Source organism: Microcebus murinus, chromosome 2 (assembly GCF_040939455.1).
Source record: "Microcebus murinus isolate Inina chromosome 2, M.murinus_Inina_mat1.0, whole genome shotgun sequence".
In the NCBI taxonomy this organism is placed as follows: Eukaryota; Metazoa; Chordata; class Mammalia; order Primates; family Cheirogaleidae; genus Microcebus; species Microcebus murinus.
Window position 1 is genome coordinate 4696176 of NC_134105.1, and position 20357 is coordinate 4716532.

The window sequence follows — 20357 nt, forward strand, 5'->3', positions numbered from 1 at the left end:
GTACATGATGGCAGCTCAGGTCCCTTCAAGCTCTGGCATTCTGTGATGTTACAAATGTTTTGAGCATTGACTGTATATGTGAAGCATCGGTCCTTACTCAGTTGTAATAAAAGCTGATTCTTACTGTGTATTTAGTCCCCCAACAGCCAGATGAGGTGGGCTCCTCTTGCAGATGAGGTTTGGTGACCTGGCCAAGGTCCCATGGCAGGAAGTGGGGGCAGCGGTCCGGCTCGAGCACCCAGGCTCGGCAGCACCAGTGCCCCGACCCCGTGACTGCCTTTGCAGCTGCAGTGGGGGCACTGGAGGCCGTGGCCCCCCAGCCCCAGCCCGCAGTGTGCACCTGGCTGGAGGGGCGGGCCCAGCGCCCTCAGACCTGGGGGACTAGGAGGTCTGTCTCCCTTTCTCTCTTCACCTCGTTCTTTCTCTTTGCCATTTTCTTTTCCCCTTGGTCACTCTCTTCAGCTTCCCTTCCTCCTCTCTGAATGCGTATTTAGTGCTAGAAGCTCTCTGCGGGGCTGAGGTGCTGCTCGAGGTCTAAAACGCAGCCTCCGTCCCCTAATTCTGCATGGACTCTCTGAGTCTGAGGGAGGGACAGTCTAACCACACTCTGATGGTGGCACAGACTCCAAAGCGGGTGTGCGTGCAGGCAGTGCCGTGGGGAGCAGGAGGCCAGGCAGGACATCCCGAGCCAGGCCTTGAAGGACATCGCTGTGCCGAGAAGGTGCTGGGTTTCTCCCCTCGGAACCCGCATGGGCAAAGAGGCCCTGTCCCCTACAGCGGGCCCTTGGGGAATCCTCCCCCAGCCCTTCAAATGTCCCCTCCTGGTCCTCAGCAAGGGCCCAGGCCATGGGTTTCCTGCTGTGCCTGTGTGTGTGTGATGTCCTGGCAGCCATGTGTGCTTTGTCCTTGCTTCACCTGCAGAGAGATGAGCTGCAGATCCGGTGCAGAGAGCCTGGAGCGGGAAGGGAGCGCAGCCCTGCCACCCGCTGCGGGCCAGCGGCGGAGCCTGCGCCTCTTCTGCCTGTTCTTGGCCCCGTCCCTGGCGGGACTGGGAAACCAGGACTCCTCTCCCCCTCCCTTTCTGGAGCTCCTTCCTGTGCCCACCCTGGGCTGCGGAAGAGCCATCATGTCCACAGTCGCTCATTGGCACAATGACCTCTTATTTCTTCCAATCCTCCCACCCTGTTTCCTTCTTGGTGTCTCCTGTCGTTTGTGGGTTCTCTGTAGGGCCCCTGTGGAGCCAGGGGCTGGGCAGGCTGCAGGCCTGATTATCCTAGCACAGTTACCTTTGCATTTGGGAGGAAAGAAAAGAGAAGATGTGGCAGAAAGACAGGCAGAGGCCTGGGTAGGTCTGTTTGCTATTTGAACAGCAGCACAACCGCTGGGGCTGGCTGTCCCCAACGTCTGGCAGGGAAAGGCACCTGGGGCTCTGTCTTCAAGGCTGCTGTGGGGGCCAGAGCACAGGCCTACCTTTGCCTGCAGTGTGGGGTTCTGGGGGGGGAGGGTCCCACTGCTCCTAAGACCCAGAGCACCATGCCTTTTCACGCAGCTGGACTCTGTGCCTTCAGCCCAGAGGCAAAGGGAGCCCAGGAGTGGGACAAGCAGCAGGGCATCCACCAGACCGAGTGGATTGCAGCTGGTGAGGTGTGGCCAGAGTGGCCAGTTCAGCCACTGTCCTTGCCAGAGTGGTCACCAGGACTGCAGCTGTCCTGGGGCTCGGGTTTCCCAGGTCGGCCTGTTTACCTGCCAGTTGCATACGCAGGCCCTGAATAGTCAGTGACAAGGAATGAATGACTGACTACCTGCTGCTGTGCCCATTCCCCACAGCAGTGGGCCTCTGGACAAGGGGGTGCTTGGCAAGAGAATGTGTGTGCTCTCTCTCTCTTCTATGCACCTGTATGCCAGAGGACAAGTTTTGCCTGCATCCCAAGAAGGTGGCCTGGTCAGCCCTGGTGGCCCTAGCACTGCTCCACTCTGTCCCCTCAGGGAGCCCCTGTCTGTAGTTCAGGCTGGAGAAAAGGGACAGGGCTGCAGAGCTGCAGCCCACCCCACCAGGGCCAGCAGCGCGGTGCCCGGCACGTCAGGGCAGGGGTGGGAAGCAGGCAGGGGCTAAGACTGCCCTCCTGCTGGCGTTCCGTGGGCTTAGCAGGCACGTGCCGCTGCGGTGGGACTCAGCGTGGGCAGAACGTTCCCAAGACAGGGTTCAGAGCCCTGCAGTCTGGCCATTGGGCAGGACAAAGTACACGGGCCATTCTCCCTGCATTCCCTCCACCCCTCACATTCTGACCCTGCCAAGGGGTCGGGCAGATCCCCAGCTTACCCCCCTACCTTGCAGTTGTGCGACCCTAGCTGACTCCTATGCAGAAGCAGCACTGGACTAACCTGGCACCTGGTGGCAGCCTAGGCCACACCCTAGTGCTGGGAAGGGAGGGGGCTGCAAGCCAGGCCTGGGAAGTGGAGCTTTCCTGGTCCAGAGCTGCTGCAGACTCTGGGACAGGGACTTCTGAGCTGCAAGGTCATCTGAACGTCTTACCCCACCCCCGCTTCACACGCGTCCAGATGGGTGGAGGCTGGCTTCCCCGGCTCTGCGCGGGTGCTTTTCTCTGCTGCAGCCTCTGGCCCAGAGGAGTTTGCTGCAGAGTCAAGGCTGCTTCACAGGCCGGAGGGGGGAGGTGGGGGGAGGAAAGGAAGAAGTGATCCAGCGCTCAGCTCCCTCTCAGTCTGACCCGGGGTGCTCCTCCCAGGAGTGCCAGTCCAGCGAGCCCCCTGGAGTCACAGACACCCTGGGTACCCTGGCTGAGGTCTCCTGAAACAGCAGCATGGGCCATAGAAGGACAGTCACTTGGCCTCTTTGGGGAGATGGCCCTGGCTGGCCCTCATCAAGGCATTGGGAAAGGCTCTGCAGACAGGAGGGGCCTTGTCACTGATGGGCAAGCGTTCAGCTGTCTGGGTCGGGCTGCCTTTTCTTCTGGGAGTGCTGGAATTTGAGCCAAGGTCTCTGGCCCCTCAGAACCCAGGCTTCTAACCACTGCGCGGCACCGCGTCCCTCTCCGGCCAGGCCCTCAGCAGTCGGCCACGGTGTACCCAGGAGCAGTCTCTCTGCTGCCCTAGTTTCCCCTCTGGGGAAAAGGCTTTCTTTCTTTCTTTTTTTTTTTTAAATCAGGGCAAAGAGGGAGATTTCCTGAGGATGCCCCTGCTTGGGAGGGTCCCTGTCTGGACACTGGCGAGAGGAGCCTGGTGCACGCTCACCTCTGGTGTTGGAGTGACCGTTCAGTGCCTCTCACCGAGGGACCGCGGCAGCCAGGGTCCTCCCAGGCACACACCAGCTGTCCTGCCTTCCAGCCTGGCCTGCCAGAAGGGGCTGGGAGCTCGCTCAGCAGGGCCGGCTCCCCTTCCCGCCCCATCTGCAGCGTGTCTGCAAGGTGAGCCCAGGGCAGCTGCCCGGCCTCCTGTCCGGAGAGCAGCCAGCCAGCCAGCACACCGTGCTCTCCTTGGCCCTCACCTCTTTTTATTTTTAGTAATCCCAGAAGGTGTTGGTAGCAATTGCAGCTGGCTTTTAGTTGTTTTCATTTTTCACTTTTTTTTTTTTTTGTTAAATATCTGTTTTTGCTGGGAAAACCTGGATCTCCCACAATGTGGAGGCCATGGCGGGTGGGGGGTTTCTGGTCCCGGTTCCGAAGGCTGTGACCTTCAGCACACCTCTGTATAATGCTGATAACCCCTGCTCCCTCTCTCTTGGGGTGGTTTTAAGGATTAAATCAGATAATGTACACGGAAATACTTTACAAATGGAAATGTTGTTCTCCTTCCAAGTTTGCAAGGAGAGGTAGCAGCAGTGTCCTGACAGTGTCTGCTTTCCACGTGACACAAACTGCATTGTTATATACAGACCTGTACTGGGCTGTGGTGCTCTTTTATGTCCGTTCTTCACCCAATGTTTCTCTCTCTCTCACACACACACATGCACACTCTCATATATGTATTTAAAATTCATACCATTAGACTATGTGGTATGAATTCTGTTACTAGGCAGTTTGGTTGTTTCTAGTTTTTTGCTATTTTAAATGCTACTTTGTTTTTTTAAAAAATTGAGATACAATTCACACACCATAAAATGTCCCCTTCTGCAGTATGAAATTAAGTGGCTTCTAGTATATTCACAAAGTTATAGTCCCACTATCTAATTCTAGAGCATTTATGAGCATTAAAAAAATATTTTCGCTGTGAGTGTACTTTTGCAGCCAAAGGGCAAACAGCACTTTCCAGCGGTTGTTCCCTCATATCAGACTGAGCCGTGTGACCGGGGGCAGAGCAGCGGGTCCCCGCTGCTTTGCCAGCCTGTGACCCTGAACCAGCTCTGGATTTGTACAGGTGGGGGCCCAGTTTACGCGGGCCTTTCTTCCCATCGGCGTACCTGGTTGTGCTTTTTTCTATTCTTTTCATGCACTGATGGGTTTTAACCCTCAACTTTCAACCTAGGAAAACATACTAGGAGCCAATATATTATTAAACAGATCGTTTTTAGGAAAAACCGGTCCACAATAACTGGCAGTCACTAGAAAAGATTAACATGTCGGATGTCAGCGTGAGGACTGGCCCCCAACCTCCTGCCCTACGTCCAGCGCGGTCTGCTCCCTGTGGGGTGCTCTGAAACTCTGCAGACAGAGCTGGCCAGGAGAGGAGCGGAGCCCATAAATCCATAGGCTGTGTTAAGCACAGGCGCACCCCCTGAAGCTTGAAATTAAGGAATAAAGGAAGCTCTCTTTAACCCAGCGGGTAGTAAACCCGCAATGCATTCTCCCTGAGAACTGAGATAGGATAAAAATAGGAAAAGGGCCACTTAGGGATTTGCTAAATTAATGAATAGTAAGCAGATAACAGGCTTTTTGAGGACTCTATTGCTTTCTCTCCATCAAAAATTCATCTGTTTTTAAAGCTGTAACTATCCTCTGTACGTGTAGATCCGCTGTAATTCATTGATTCCAAGGCACTCATTCTTCATCCTTGGGCCTCTCGGAGGCTGGGCTTGCTCTTGCCGGGGTGCCACCTGGGCACTGGCAGCCCATTTCTCTCCCAGCGGTCGCACAGTGTCGGTGCTTCCACCGCTGATGGCGTTTTAGGTTTAAGGAAATCCAGTTCATCTCCAGCGTCCACGGTCTCTCCAAGCCCTGGTCCTACGCTTCCAGCTGCCTTCGAGACATTTTCCTGGGACGTTGCATCGTTACTTCGGGTTCAGCAGGTTTAGAACTAAAACCGTAGCAGCCCAGCCAGATTCATTGCCCGCTGCTCAGGAGGAAGCCAATACCCTGAGACAGCAGGGGTGACCGTGGGGAAAGAGCTTCCTATCGCAGGCGCCGTGCAAGGGGGCGGGAGGGATTTCTCGAATCCGCCTCCCTGGGAATTTGGTAGCCAGGGTTTGTAGAGGTGGCTTGGCAGGCCAAGGGGGAGGGAACTGGGTCTGCTGACTGGCTGGGGGTGAACTTGGGCAGGGTCAGGAAGCAGAATGTGTCTTCGTGTGCTGAGTCAGTTCCCAGCACGCAAGACCGGTTGAGTCAGTTCCGTGGAATGCAGGGTCTGGAAGATATCTGGGGACCAGCCTTAGGTTTCACAAGGGTGGCATTATCTGCGGGGGCAGTGAAGCAGGGTAAGAATCTTCACCACCGTCAGCTTTGTGACTCCTGAGCTGAGTAAGCAACTATGGGAAAGCAAGCATGAGAACAGTGGCTGGTTATATATATATTAACTGTGCCTGCACCATTGCAGAGCAGGCCCTTACTGCAGCTACCACCTTATGACCTTTCTGTGATTGTATAGAGGGAGGTTTCAAAACCATCATTGCCTTTGTCTCCTGAAATGCCAGCTACTTATTCTAACTTCCTTATGTCCCAGGGGTCACAGTGTTCTGAGTGGCGTGGCTGGTGGCCCCTCTCTTACGGCTCTATGATAAATAGCAAAAATGCCAACCAATATTGATCAGTGCTTCCTCTTGTTCCACGCCCTGCATATATGTTAGTTAACTCCTTGATCTTCACACCAGCCCTACAGGGGAGGTACGGTGACTATTGCTCTTCCATACCTGCGGTGGCAGCAGAGACCACACTCTGGGTCACGACTCTGTACCACCATTCTTGCATCCAGCCAGTCCCCAAGTAGTTTTTATCCTGATACTAAATAATGTCTTTGTAGTTCACTGTCACTTCCTTTGATTGCCGCAAAGCCTGCCTGGTTGGTTTCATCGCCCCAGGCCCCGTCTCTGTCAGTTCATCTTGCAGATCGTAGATGGCTTCATTTTCCCAGATGCTCCTCTTCACGGTTCCACTTTCCTGCTTTAAACTTTTTAAAAAAGTTTTACTGAGCTATAACTCACATGCCATACATGTGAAGTGTAAATGCCCATTTAAAGTGTACAATTCAATGGGTTTTAGTCTAGTCACAAAGTTGTGTACCCATCACAATTTTACAATCACTCCAAAAAGACACCTCGTACCCCTTAGTTGTCATCCCCTGGATTCCCTCTGCCCCCAGCCCCTGGCAACCACTAACCTACATTCTCTCTGTGGATTGGCCTCTTCTGGACATTTCTTATAAATGGGATCTTACAATATGTGGCTTTTGGCATTTGGCTTGTGTCACTTAGCACGATAGTTTCAAAGTTATCCACATCGTAACATGTATGAGTACTTCATTACTTTTTATTGCGGAATAACATTTTACTGTAGGGATATTGCCATGTTTTATTTATCCAGTCAACCGCTGGTGGGCATTTGGGTTGTACCTACTCTTTGGGTATCATGAATAATGCCGCAACGAACATTTGTGTACAAGTTTTCACATGGACATATGTTTTTATTTCTCCTGAGTGTGAACCTGGGAGCGGAATTGCTGGATCATGACTCTGTTTAACTGTTTGAGGCCAAGAAATCTTAAACGCTCCTTAAACTCCTTGGTCTAGTTTCCAGGGCCCTTTCCATCTGTTCCCAGTTTCTGCTGTTCTGAGTCACAAACCGGCTGCTTCTGCCAGCCGGGCGCCCCGCGGCAGTCTGCACCACCCGTCTGTTCGCGCTGCTCCCCTGGCCGGGATGTGGCCCGGGGCAGAGCCGCGCCCCCCCCACGTTACTCTGAGACACACAGCATTTTTAAAAAATCTGAATTATTTGTGCACATTTAAAAATCATGGGAGATTATACTTAACCATACAAACGTTTACATTCTCCTGGAAACAATGAAAGATGTGGTCATCCTGGGCCCACACTCCCGTGAGGCGCCACCTGACTGCAGCTGAGTGTCTGACTGTCCCCTCGGGGGACACCAGCCTGACCCCGTCCTCCTCACTGCTGCTGCCCCGGTAGGCGTTGGAGCCCAGCCTCTGACCTAGAGCGCTCAGCTCGGCTGGCTTCTTCCCCACCCCTGGGCTCCGCTCCTGAGAGCCAGCTGAGCTCCTGCGGCTTCACGCAGAGTTCGCAGTAGGAACTTAAAAGGGAGATGGATGTCTCCGTGGTCAGGATTGCAGGCTCCGGGGCCAGCTGCCTGGGCTTGAATCTCATTTTTACCTCTTTGCCAGCTGTGTGACCTTGGGCAAGTTACCTAACTTCTCCGAACCTCCGACTCCTTACATTTTAACATCAGGGTGTTAGTAGATCCTCCTTATATGTCATTATTGGGAGGAACAAATGGACTAATATACGTACATTGTTATTATCATTATTATCTTTTTGTTAATGTCTTCTCAACAATATCGTAAAAACATGGAGGACCAGACGCTGGGGAGCTAGGGGAGCTCAGCCACTGTCTTCTCACACGCTTGCCATTTTCGTTGCACGATCCAGTTGGACTGTCCTGCTCATTTCAGGGTTAGCATCCCTGGCCACAGCTGTGCCCTCAAGCTCTGGCTGAGAACAAAACAGGTTTCTGTCCCCGGGGAAGAGGGTGCCTCCCTGTGGGCGGCCGCCAGCTTCATTTCTTGCCCCTCGACACGGGCGCTGCTGTCGGGAGCGGCATGTTGGGCTGAACTGGGGCGGGTGGTTCTGCCGGCCGAGGCCGGGTCCTGCCTGCTATACGGCCAGCCCGAGGGGGCCCGCTGCTGGCCAGCCAGGGCAGGCAGCTCTGGACTGGCCCCCAGCCAGGGTGGCCGCTGGGAAGGAGTGTGGCAGGCCCAGCAGGAATGAATGGGATCCACTATTTTTTATCTGTTGGAATTAAATATTAACTAGATACTGGGTAAAACTAATGTTTACAAAATACATGTAAGATATATAGAGGTATGATACAACGAACACCAATGCACCTACCACCCAGTTTTTAAAAAAGAACTTCATCAAGGCCGGGCGCGGTGGCTCACGCCTGTAATCCTAGCACTCTGGGAGGCCAAGGCAGGCAGATCTCTCAAGGTCAGGAGTTCGAAACCAGCCTGAGCAAGAGCGAGACCCCCGTCTCTACTATAAATAGAAAGAAATTAATTGGCCAACTAAAAATATGTATAGAAAAAATTAGCCAGGCATGGTGCCACTCGCCTGTAGTCCCAGATACTCAGGAGGCTGAGGCAGGAGGATTGCTTGAGCCCAGGAGTTTGAGGTTGCTGTGAGCTAGGCTGACACCATCATGGCACTCTATCCCGACCAACAGAGTGAGACTTTGTCTCAAAAAAAAAAAAAATCTCAAAAACCTGATGTTGTGAGAAAGAAACATGATGACTTTGATAAAATAAAAATTAATTTGGAAATAGGGTGCAAAGTGACCAGAATAAACAGAACTTCAAAGAAGGCAATTGGAAATTAGAATTTCAATAGCTGGCTTTTGAGCCACGGTGAGCCACCGCGCCCGGCCAGGTTTTTGAGATTTATCCATGATGACACCTGTGTCTTCATTCTCTCTTCTGTAGCTGCATGAGGAGCACTGTGTTAGGAGCCAGGGACGCAGCTTTGGGACGGTAGATACAGTTCCTACTCTGATGGAGCTTCAGGGTAGTAGAGAAGAGAGAAATAGGTGCTGACTTACAGTCAGGTGGGCTAGGAGACGACCGGGCTCCTCAGGAGGGCTAGGCCAAAGCTTCTGGCAGCTGAGACCTTAAGGATGAGTAGGAGTTAGCTGGGCGAACACACTGATCCCATGTTACAGATGTGCATGCAGAAGCATGTGAGAAGTGGTCACTCTCCATGTCATGACGTCGGGCTCTCTGTGTGTAAGGCATGCGTGGACTTGGACTTGGTGGCGTGCACTTGAACCCTGAGCTCTGAGACTGTCGTGTGCATTTGAGTCCCTGACAGTTGGCACTCATGTTGGAGGGAGCCTCGGAGGAGGGAGCAGAGTGGGGCAGGCAGCAAACCAGCTCCTGCCCCTGCCCTGACTGGCCCTGGCCATTTGCCTCCTTCCCGGACTGCAGAGCCAGAGTGACCGTGGCGCCTGCTGCAGGGGGTCTTTGTGAGTGTGGGGAAGAGTGGCCCGTGTCCGGGCTCAGCGCCGTGCCAGGCCCGCAGTCAGCCTCAGGGCTGCGTGCTCCGTGTTCTCTAGGAGCTACTTCCTTTCACCCTCACAGTGCCCCTGTGCACCTGCCAACTTGACGTCTCCAGCTGTATGTCGTAAGCTTAAACCTACTTAAACGGAATGCATGGTTTTCCTTCCATCGAGCCTCTCCTCTCCCAGCCTTCCCATGTCTGTAAATGCCACCACCGTCTGTCAGGCCACCACTGCTCAGGCACCAGTTCCAGGGCTCATCTTTGGGGCCGTCTTTTTGCTAAGGCTCTTCCTGTCCATCAGCACGTCCAGTCCGTTCTGACTCCGGGGTGCATCTCCCCTTCCTGCCACCCCGATGCTTCAGGAGTGCTCCTGCTGTAGGGACACTTTCCTTCAAGCCCTGTCGTCTCTCCCCTGGGCAGCTGCGTGGCCCGTTCCTCGGTTTCCCTGCTTCCACACCCATTCTCCCCCAGCAGGCCGGGGACCGTTCTAAATATGGAGCAGATGGCCTCGTCTCTACCTCACACCCTCCAGGGCTTCCCCTGGAGCTTAGACACAAGGCCAGCCTCCTCGCCGCGCCCTGCTGGGCCCCTGGGCCCCCTCCCTCGTCTCGTCCTCCCCGCTTGCTCACTCACCCAGTTCCTTCCTGCCTCGGGGAAAGGTCCCTGGCACTTGAAGGTCCCTCCACCTGGGATGCTCTGTCCCTGGCCCTTTGCGGGGCTGACTCTTCAGGTCTCGGAGGGGCTTCCTGTTACCTCTGTCATCATCGGTCTATAATTTTATTTCCTTCCTTTTTTCTCCTGCCCACTATCCGTCCCTCCCACTTCCCTGCACATCACCTGGCATGTAGGATCGGGTGGCATTTGTTAGCCCCACCTAAGGCAGGACGCAGAAACAAGAGTCAAACGCCCCGGCCAAGATCACACGCTAGTAAGCGGCAGGCAGACTCGGGGGTCCTCACGGAGGGCCGTACCTTGGCTTCTTGCTGCCAAAACTTTCTGCTGGCCGGGGACACGCGTAGGGAGGGCGGGGCAGCGGGCCGGCCACACAGCTGCAGGTGCAGCCTGGCCTTTGCAGGGGCTGGAGCCTTCCCCGTGCACGTGCCTGGAGAGGACCAAGGATTTGACGCCTTCTCTCGGTAGAACAGTTCTCATCAAATGGAGGCGGCTGCAATTCGTCCCTGCCTTCTCTTGTTGGGGTTGCCTCTGGCGTGCGTGGTTTTGTGGGCTCTTTGGACGGCGGGATGAGGGCGCAGGTCCAGTGTGTGGGGCGGGGGTCTTGGAGCATCTCAGCTTGGGGAAATCCGACCCGTTGGCCCCTCGTGACGCCCCACCCCCACCCCGCTCAGGTCGCACCAGCTTCTACGAGGAGTACGGCGTCATTCGGGACATCCTCCAGAACCACCTGACCGAGGTCCTCACGCTCGTGGCCATGGAGCTGCCGCGCAGTGTCGGCGACGCGGAGGCCGTGCTGCGGCTCAAGCTTCAGGTCTTCCAGGCGCTGCGGGGCCTGCAGAGGGGCAGCGCCGTCGTGGGCCAGTACCGGACGTACGGCGAGCAGGTGCGCAGGGAGCAGCAGAAGCCGGACAGCTTCCACAGCCTGACGCCGACCTTTGCAGGTGGGCCCTGGCCCCAGGCGGGGCTGCCGGGCCCCCTCACCCCCAGCTGCACAAGGATGGCGTTCCCCGGCCGCTCTGGCCTTGTGCCCGCCTAAAGCGGCAGGCCGCCTGTGGGCGCTGTCTGGGGGAAGGGCATCCCAGCGGCTGGTTCTCGCATCAGCCCAGTTCGGTCCAAGTCCGAGATGTGTCCTGAGGGTTTGCGGGCCAAGGCTCAGCCCCGGCTCCTGCCCTCACCCGGCTCACTTCTGGCCTCCCACGTGGGGCTGCAGACCTTCTGCCCAGCCTCAGCCGGACACACTCCGCCTGGGCGGGCACCACGCTGGTCTGCAGATGGCAGGGCGTCTCTGGGCAGTTTGAAAGGCTCAGAGCTTTCTGGGGGAGGGAAGCTCCTCAGCAGGTAGTAAGCACACACCGAGAGCCGCACTATGCGCCGGGCACTTTATCTCGCTTAATCCCCACGTGCACAAGCCGTGACATAGGTACGTTACTGTCCCCCTTTCACAGTAAGGCAACGTGAGGCTTAGCGAAGTCGTGGACGCTAAACCAGGAGCAGAACTTGGGCGTGGGTCTAGGCAGCATCTGACTCTTACCACCATGTCCCCTGTCCCCCACAGCCCCCGCACCCTGCACACTGCCCTGGGCCTCTGGGCAGGGCCCTGCCCCCACCCCGTACCTGACCTCGCTTCAGGTGCGTCCAGTTTGCTGCACAAACGGGAGGGAAGGGAGGGAAGTGCCTCTCTGTACCCCCGCCCACCATGAGACTCCAGGTTGGGGGTGTCAGCCTGGTTCTCCTCTGCCAGGGACCATGATTTTAAGAGGGGCTTCAAGGGAGGTAGGTGTCCAGGCCGCAGACACAGCCCCAGAGACTATGTTTTGAACACTGACTAGGAAGAGAAGATGATGGAATGGATGGAAGGTGAGGGCTGAGCGTGGCAAGGCAAGGGGCTGGCAGGGTGGTGGTACCCAGAGGAGGGGCTGCAGAGGAGAGGCTGCAGAGGAGGGGGCTGCAGAGGAGAGGGCTGCAGAGGAGAGGCCTGCAGAGGAGGGGGCTGCAGAGGAGAGGGCTGCAGAGGAGAGGCCTGCAGAGGAGGGGGCTGCAGAGGAGGGGCTGCAGGGGAGAGACTGTAGAGGAGAGGCCTGCAGAGGAGAGGGCTGCAGAGGAGAGGCCTGCAGAGGAGAGGGCTGAAGAGGAGAGGCTGCAGGGGAGGGGGCTCCAGAGGAGAGGCTGCAGGGGAGGGGGCTCCAGAGGAGAGGCTGCAGGGGAGGGGGCTCCAGAGGAGAGGCTGCAGAGGAGAGGGCTGCAGAGGAGAGGCCTGCAGGGGAGGGGGCTGCAGAGGAGAGGCCTGCAGAGGAGAGGGCTGAAGAGGAGAGGCTGCAGGGGAGGGGGCTCCAGAGGAGAGGCTGCAGGGGAGGGGGCTCCAGAGGAGAGGCTGCAGGGGAGGGGGCTCCAGAGGAGAGGCTGCAGGGGAGAGGGCTGCAGAGGAGAGGCTGCAGAGGAGAGGCCTGCAGGGGAGGGGGCTCCAGAGGAGAGGCTGCAGAGGAGAGGCCTGCAGGGGAGGGGGCTCCAGAGGAGAGGCTGCAGGGGAGAGGCCTGCAGGGGAGGGGGCTCCAGAGGAGAGGCTGCAGGGGAGAGGCCTGCAGAGGAGAGGGCTGCAGAGGAGGGGCTGCAGAGGAGAGACTGTAGAGGAGAGGCCTGCAGGGGAGGGGGTTGCAGAGGAGAGGGCCGGGCACCTAGTCCTGCAGGTGCATCACCTTCTGCCATTCCCCTCACCCCAGGTGTCCTCGTCCACATCGACAACCTCCGCTGGGAGGGTGTTCCGTTCATCCTGACGTCTGGCAAGGCCTTGGACGAGAGAGTGGGCTACGTCCGGGTCTTGTTCAAGAACCGGGCATATTGTGTCCAGAGCGAAAAGCACTGGGCCCCGGAGCAGAGCCCGTGCCTGCCCCGACAGATCGTCTTCCACATCGGGCACGGCGAGCTGGGCAGCCCCGCCGTGCTGGTCAGCAGGAACCTGTTCAGGCCCTCGCTGCCCTCCGAGAGCTGGGTGGAGATGGAGGACCGGCCGGGGCTGCGTCTCTTTGGCCGCCCCCTGTCCGACTACTACGCCTACAGTCCCTCGAGGGAGCGGGACGCCTACTCCGTCCTCTTGGCGCATATCTTCCACTGCCGGAAGGACTCCTTCATCACCACGGAGAACCTGCTGGCCTCCTGGGTCTTCTGGACCCCTGTGCTGGACAGCCTGGCCCGAGAGGTCCCACGCCTCTACCCGGGAGGAGCTGAGAGTGGCCACCTGTTGGACTTTGAGATCAGTGGCAGCCAGTTGTCCTTTTCCCAGCAGCAGCTGGAGCAGCTGGTGCCCGGGCCAGGGTCTGTCCCGGTGCCCAGTGAGTTCCAGGTCCTCAGGGCCAAGTACCGAGAGAGCCCGCTGATCTCAGCCTGGCCCGAGGAGCTGATCGCTAAGCTGGCCGACGACATGGAGGCCACGGCTGTGCGGGCCGTGCAGCGCTTCGGCGAGTTCCACCTGGCGCTGTCGGGCGGCTCCAGCCCGGTGGCCCTGTTCCAGGAGCTGGCCACGGGGCACTATGGCTTCCCCTGGGCCCACACGCACCTGTGGCTGGTCGACGAGCGCTGCGTCCCACTTTCGGACCCGGAGTCAAACTTCCAGGGCCTGCAGGCTCACCTGCTGCAGCACATCAGGGTCCCCTACTACAACATCCACCCCATGCCCGTGCACCTGCACCAGCGGCTCTGCGCCGAGGAGGACCAGGGCCCCCAGGTCTACGCCAGGGAGATCTCAGCCCTGGTGGCCAACAGCAGCTTCGACCTGGTGCTGCTGGGCATGGGCACCGACGGGCACACGGCCTCGCTCTTCCCGCAGTCGCCCGCCGGCCTGGACGGCGAGCAGCTGGTGGTGCTGACGAAGAGCCCCCTCCGGCCGCACCACCGCATGAGCCTCAGCCTGCCGCTCATCAACCGCGCCAAGAAGGTGGCGGTCCTGGTCATGGGCAGGATGAAGCGTGAGATCACCCTGCTGGTGAGCCGTGTGGGCCACGAGCCCAAGAAGTGGCCCATCTCGGGCGTCCTGCCTACTTCTGGCCAGCTGGTTTGGTACATGGACTACGAGGCATTCCTGGGATGATGGTGCCTTTTCCCTCTGCCCGCTCCACTGCCGAGCTGTCCCCACCTGCCTCGTTCCCTGCCCTCTTAGCCCCGCCACCTGCCCAGTGTGCCCCGGCTCTCTGGAATCTGACGCCCCGGAGTCAGGCCCCAGAGAGGGCAGGACGGGCCCTGTCCCAGTGCCTCTGGCAGTCGCCCTGTCCGGCTGTGGTGGGTAGGTGCAGACACAAGGGAGAAGTGGAATCTGCTCTCAGGAAGCTTCAGATCCAGGTCGGGAGGGAACCCTTAAGAAAAGGCCTATGGCAGTCACGTGTTAACATCAGCCTGCCCCAAATAGGAAAGAGCGAAAGCTCCCAGGTTCAGAAGAGGGAACTCCGTGGGCTGAGCTTAATCGGGGTTTCCTGGAGTTTCCTGGCGCGGGGGATCCTTGGAACTGGCTCCCGTGCAAAAGAAGAGTGCGATTGGCGGAGAGAAGGACGCAAAGGCACCCAGGGGAGGGCAGCGCCCTGTGCAAAGCAGGGACGCTGGGACCGTTCTGAGGCCTTGAGCAGGTTGGGGCTGTGCTTCCTCCAGCTGCCCCTCCCAGAGCCTCTGCACAGTCAGCCTCTGTCTCTTCCAGCGGCCCCCACCTGCTGGCCCCTCCCTCTCTCCTCCACCCTGACGGTGCAGTGGGTGTTCCCGGTCCCTCCCTGCTGCTTTGCTGTTGCTCAGATTTCTAGAGAGACAAGGGGCGATGAGGGAATAGGGCAGCAAATACTAGTCAAAAGTTTCCAGAAATCTTACAGCTGTCGTTGGGAGGTCCCTTTCTCAGTTGCTGAACTGCTCTGCAAGGGAAGGACCCCTGCCCTCCGTCCTCTCTCAAGCTGGCCTCCTTCTCTGGAGCACGCTGGGTACAGATGGTCAGGCCGTTACAGGGATCCCCAATGTAAGAGGGCAACTTACGTCTCAGGGGACTCCCAGGTGGGCATTTCCACTCTCTGTAGCCTCTCTTGTAAAGATCCAGTTAAATCATTTACCGAAGGCGACAGCTCACTTGGCGGGAAAGATGTGTGTCCAGGTGGGTCTGATCCGACCATACGAGAAAAAGAGCCCGGCCTCCCTGGTGGGCAGCAGCTGCCCACAGCCTTTTCAGGGCCTTACTCGGCGGGTTACAGGGCTGCAGCCAGCCCTTCTCACTGTGCTTCTCAGTGGTGACAGTCCGCTACCTCCTGCTGGTCTCTCCTGCCACCTCCCCGGCACCCTGGGACTGGGAATAGGCAGCTTCTCTGCAAGCACAGGCTGCAAGCAACGGGGTCTCCGCTCCTGAGAAGCCACAGGCCGGTAACACCTGCTTTTCTGAACCCCCCAAGAAGGGTTCTGAAATTCTTTTAAAAAACAACAAAAAGCAAAATTCCCAGGACACCTATCATTTTGTTTGTTCAACTTCCCACATAGTCACGCCCCTGAGACCCGACTCTGAAGGGTTGAGGCAGATTTTGCTGTGTGACTTCCCCTACCTTAAAGTCACACTCTGTGCCAGGCAGGCGCAGTTTCACGTCCTGCGGAACGTTCCGGGAGAGGGCCTTCGTTTGGTGAGAAGGAGCGTCACCAGGTCTGTTTCTCTGCTTTGGGTTGTTTACACTTTCTTCAAGGCTATGGGATTTGAAAGAATTCCGGCGTCCCTTTGAGACGTGGGCCTGTGAAATGGTTCCTGGGCCAGCGGCTCTCGTAGGACGGGCACTTTGACCCAGGCCAGACGGAGCATCTCTTTATACCCAGAGAGCTACCCTTGGCCAGACAGAACCACGTGCCCTGCCCAGAGGCCTCCCTTTCTGTCGGCCGGGCCGGGCCAGGCCGGCTCTGGCGCCGAGCTTGCGGTCAAAGTCCCGCCTCTGGCCACATGGGGGAGCCCTTGCACCGTCCCGCCGCCTGGCGTCTGGGGTGGTGGCTCCCCTGGTGGCAGGTTCCCGGCCGTGCTGCCCCTCTGGGTGCCTGGCTCCAGCACTCCCCGTCTGTTCTTCAGGAACTTGCTCCTCTGCGCTTGCAACACCAGAGAGAAAGGGGCCTTCACATGCCCAAGTATCCCCCCAGGATCAAGGGTGAGCAGGCCCCTGATGTCACCGTTTCTGAATAATAGTGAGTCACCGCCCGGCCTGGGCCTAGAATGTCCTGTTCTTACTCAGAGGCATGACTTGCCTCGGCGTGTACCGTTTATCTGCGGCCAGTGCGTGCATGGGAGTGGGCGGGGCCAGAATGCCACAGGCTCCTTTCCAGAATCAAGTGCTCCCTGAAAACCACACTGGGCAGGTCCCAATTCCTCTGCTCCCACCCAGCCCTTCTCCTGCCCCCCTGCGCTAGGAAGGGGAGAGCCTCAGAACCAGGAGCCCCCGGGCTGGCGGCTCCCACGCTGTTCAGGCCATGATCCACACCAGAACGTGTCTCCGCCGTGCCTCAACCCATTTTCTGCATCAGTCTCTGTCTCAAGCAAGTTTTATGAAGAATTTCTTACCTGTGGGGCCTGAGGCACCCTCTGTTTTCTAGTTTTCCTTTTTAAAAAAATTTTCTTGGTTGGGCGCGGTGGCTCACACCTGTAATCCTAGCACTCTGGGAGGCTGAGGCAGGCGGATGGATCCAGGTCAGGAGTTCGAAATCAGCCTGAGCAAGAGCGAGACCCCTGTCTCTACTAAAAGTAGAAAGAAATTAATTGGCCAACTAAAAATATATAGAAAAAATTAGCCGGGCATGGTGGCGCATGCCTGTAGTCCCAGCTACTCGGGAGGCTGAGGCAGGAGGATTGCTTGAGCCCAGGAGTTTGAGGTTGCTGGGAGCTAGGCTGACGCCACGGCACTCTAGCCCGGGTGATAAAGTGAGACTGTCTCAAAAAAAAAAAAAAAAATGCTGCTTGTAATTCACTAAATCGACTTGATACAGATTTTGCAAAACCTCACTCTAGTCCCCTTGTCTCCCCAGTTCTGCATGGAGGGCCTGCGCCCAGCCCGCACGGGGAGGCCGGACCACGCAGGCCTCGGGTGGGCGCAGAGGCTGTGCCGTGGGCTGCCCGGCCCTCGGGCGGGATCTTGCCTGAGCCGCTGACAACCCCGTGAGGTGGGCGCTGGGATCCTGTCCCCTGATGAGTTTGGACCTGGAGCCCAGGTTAGGGAACTGCTGTCTGAAGACAACAGGACAGGGAGCCGCCCGGTTGAGCCCAGGTGTCTAGGATCCCAGAGCTGAGTTCCCAGACGCCCTGCTGTGCAGCCGCAGTCACCAGCGTCCCGGCTGCGGTCGGGACCGGTGATTCCGCGTGAGGGGCCCACGTGTGCACTGGGGGCCGTGAGGGCAGAAGGGCCCCTCCTTTGGGAGCCCGTGCTGGCCAGCATCTCCAGAGCAAGCAGTCTGATCATTCGGGGCACGGAAGGACGCGAGGGGCCTTCTAGGCTGTCGCAGGCCGATTCTGTTCCCAATCTGGGGGCAAGTTTTTCTGCTAACTGCAAGTTGAAATAGTCTCTTCTTGTTGCTTTTCCCCGTTGCTTGTTTCCCTTCAGACAATGCTTCTTCCCACTCTTGGGCCCCCAAGTTAGCAGCATAACCAAAGCATCCTACCATTTGGACTCACGTCCCAGAATATTCCCTCGAATGCTCCAAGGCGCAGGGCTGGGCTCCCTGGTGCGGGAGAGCCGCCCGCTCTGCGAGCTGCTCCTGTCCCGGGTCTCTCAGGGCCCAGGCGGAGCAGGGAGCGTGTGACGGAGAAGGAAGGCAGAGGCTTCCATCAGGGGCTAATTCCGAGAATTTAGTTTTCAGGAACAAATATCTTTTCCTGTGAGAAAGATGCCGCCTCCCATAAGCAGCTTCTGCAGCAGCTGTACCCAGCCCTGTCTTCATCCTAAGCACACGGGGCTCCCGTGGACCCCACTCCACGGTGGGAAAGCTGGGTGGCTGTGGTGGCTGGTTGTCATCGCACCTGTTCACCCTGCAGATGAGACTCTGGAGGGGGAAAGGGCCGAGGAAGGTCTGTTGCCTCCAGATGTCCCGGGCCACGTGGTCCACGGGGGGCCATTCACCCCCGGCCATCCACTCTGGGGACTGAAGAGTGTCTGCCTCAGCGAGTTCCCTCCCCCGAGACTGTTCCAGCCTGAGCGCCACCAGCCACGAAGAGGCCTTAGCGGTTGGACAGGTGCTAATCGCATTGTTCAACCGACATTTCCACGGGGAAGAAGGTAGCTCTTCCAACCTTACCAGCATCTGGCAGCTAACCGGAACCCGAGAGGGCGTCTACACTGATAACGCAATAAGAACATCTCAGTTGGTGCTGCTCTGCCCTTGGGGCTCCGAGCGTTTTAACCGCAGTGATTGGAGTTGCCTAGTTGAAGCACAGATTTACTCCCGTGATGGTCCTGCCTGCTCTTATCTCCCGCCCTCTGGCCGGGCAGCGCCAGCCCAGGCAGCAGTCAGTGCAGGCCCGTTTCCATCTTCACTTGCTTGCACGAGGGTTTGCGTCGGACGCTGCGTGTCCTTTGCCTCCCTTTGCTGCATACTGTGCAGTCTCCACATGAAATGAAAACCCCACTTCCCGCCCCTTCCAGAGCAGAACTCCCCGCCCCCGTGTTTATCGGTCTTCCCTGCAAAACGCGTCTCCACCCGGGTGAAGAGAGCGGGAACCCGCGGCAGCACGTGTTCTTGGGAGACTCGCGACGGCAGAAGCCTTCCAGGAACACGCGCACACTGGCTTCTCCAGGCCTCGGTCGGCAGCCAGCCCCGGGTGGGGTGCGAGTGAGAGACGGAGGCTCCCCGGGGCTCGTCGCCGAGCAAAGTGCAGACCCACGCCGTCACCAGCACAAGACAGGGCGGCCGAGGAAGTTGAGGCCGCATTCCCAACACCGCAGCAAGCCATGGGGAAAATGATCCCGTGGATGAAAGCTCCCTCCAGCCAACTTCTGGGAGTGCCCCCGTTTGCAAAGCAGGTCCGTGGGGACTCGCGTGTCTGTGTGTGACCCAGGAGTGGGAAGGGAGATTGGGATTAATTACGCTTCTGCGTATTTGATTCCCAAGGATGACCTTGTTTCAAACCCTTGTCTTTCACGTGTCTCCAAGGCCATCTCTGCGTCTTTTCTGTCCCTGGCGTGGGAGGGGGAGACACATTTTCACTTGCTGAGACCTGTATCGGGTGTATTCGAATGGCCAGTAGTTAGCTTTGAAAGTGTGAACAGTTTTGATCCTTAGCTTTAGCCCCCAGAAGTCTAGACGGGTCCATTATAAAGTGTTAGGAGGTGCAGGAGTGCCAGAGGAGAGGACCCCGGATTAGCTGACAATCAAGAACCTCGTTTGCCTCCATTTCTCCGGGACATGCCGAGTACAGTCTGCCCCTCCCCGTCTGTTCGCCCGCAAGAGCTGGCTGACAGCAGACCCCAGGGCAGAGCCTCTGCTGCGTCCCAGGAGCGCGTCCCTGCCCGTGCCTGAGCGAGAGCTGGATTCCCGCCTCGGAGGTCCAGTTGGAGCAGAGCCGAGAGGCGGCAGCAGCGGCAGAACGAGGCAGGGGTGGGGCCCCAGCGCATCTGGGTGGGGTCCTCTGCCCGGTGGGGAGCAGAGGGAGGGACCGTGCCCTGTGGGGTGGGGGGCGTGAGCGTGAGGGCCACGCACTGCCAAGCAGCAAGAATGCACCATGCTCTTCCTCAGCGAGGGAAACCACCACTGGTTTTCGTGGAAATACTGGAAACTTAACAAGGTCTGAGATGATGAGACACATTCACAACAAATGCCTTTTCCAAAGGTTTTTTAAATGCCTTTTTGTATGTCAAATGTAACATTTATTTTTTAAACAATCAAATTGTTTTGCCAAGACCTGTGCTGTGATTCTTTGTGGGGTGTGGGGTGTGTGCCTCGGTGTCGGGCTGTGTGGTGTTCTCGGAGGAAGGGGAGGGGAAGGGTGGCCCCGGGGCCTGAGGACAGCTGGGAGCTGCGGGAGTGTGCTGTCCCACGGCCTCGAGAGAGACACAGCAGGGGGTGAGGCGACCAGGCCTCACCCAAGCAGGGATCCCTGGCGGCCCTCCTGCAGCCCCCTGGATGGGAAGGAGCTCACCCCAACCGAGTGTGCCCGGTGCCTGAGAGATGTCGGGAGGGACAAGGAGGGGAGGGACTTGGGAAGCAGCAATGCCCGACACCATTGCTTGTCTTCTCTTGTGTCCCTGGCTGTCCCAC

The 20357-nt window shown here is 57.8% G+C and overlaps 1 protein-coding gene across 5 annotated transcripts in view; it reads left to right on the forward strand.

Moving 5' to 3' along the window:
- Positions 1 to 20000, forward strand: part of H6PD (hexose-6-phosphate dehydrogenase/glucose 1-dehydrogenase) — a 31599-nt gene extending 11599 nt beyond the window's left edge. For all 5 annotated transcript variants that reach the window (XM_012791468.2, XM_012791467.3, XM_012791465.3 and 2 more), the window contains 2 exons: positions 10799 to 11068; positions 12845 to 20000. In XM_012791468.2, coding sequence (XP_012646922.2) covers positions 10799 to 11068; positions 12845 to 14208 — 1634 coding nt within the window. In that variant the 3' untranslated portion in view covers positions 14209 to 20000. The remainder of the gene's footprint in view (positions 1 to 10798; positions 11069 to 12844) is intronic.
- Positions 20001 to 20357: the final 357 nt, after the last annotated feature.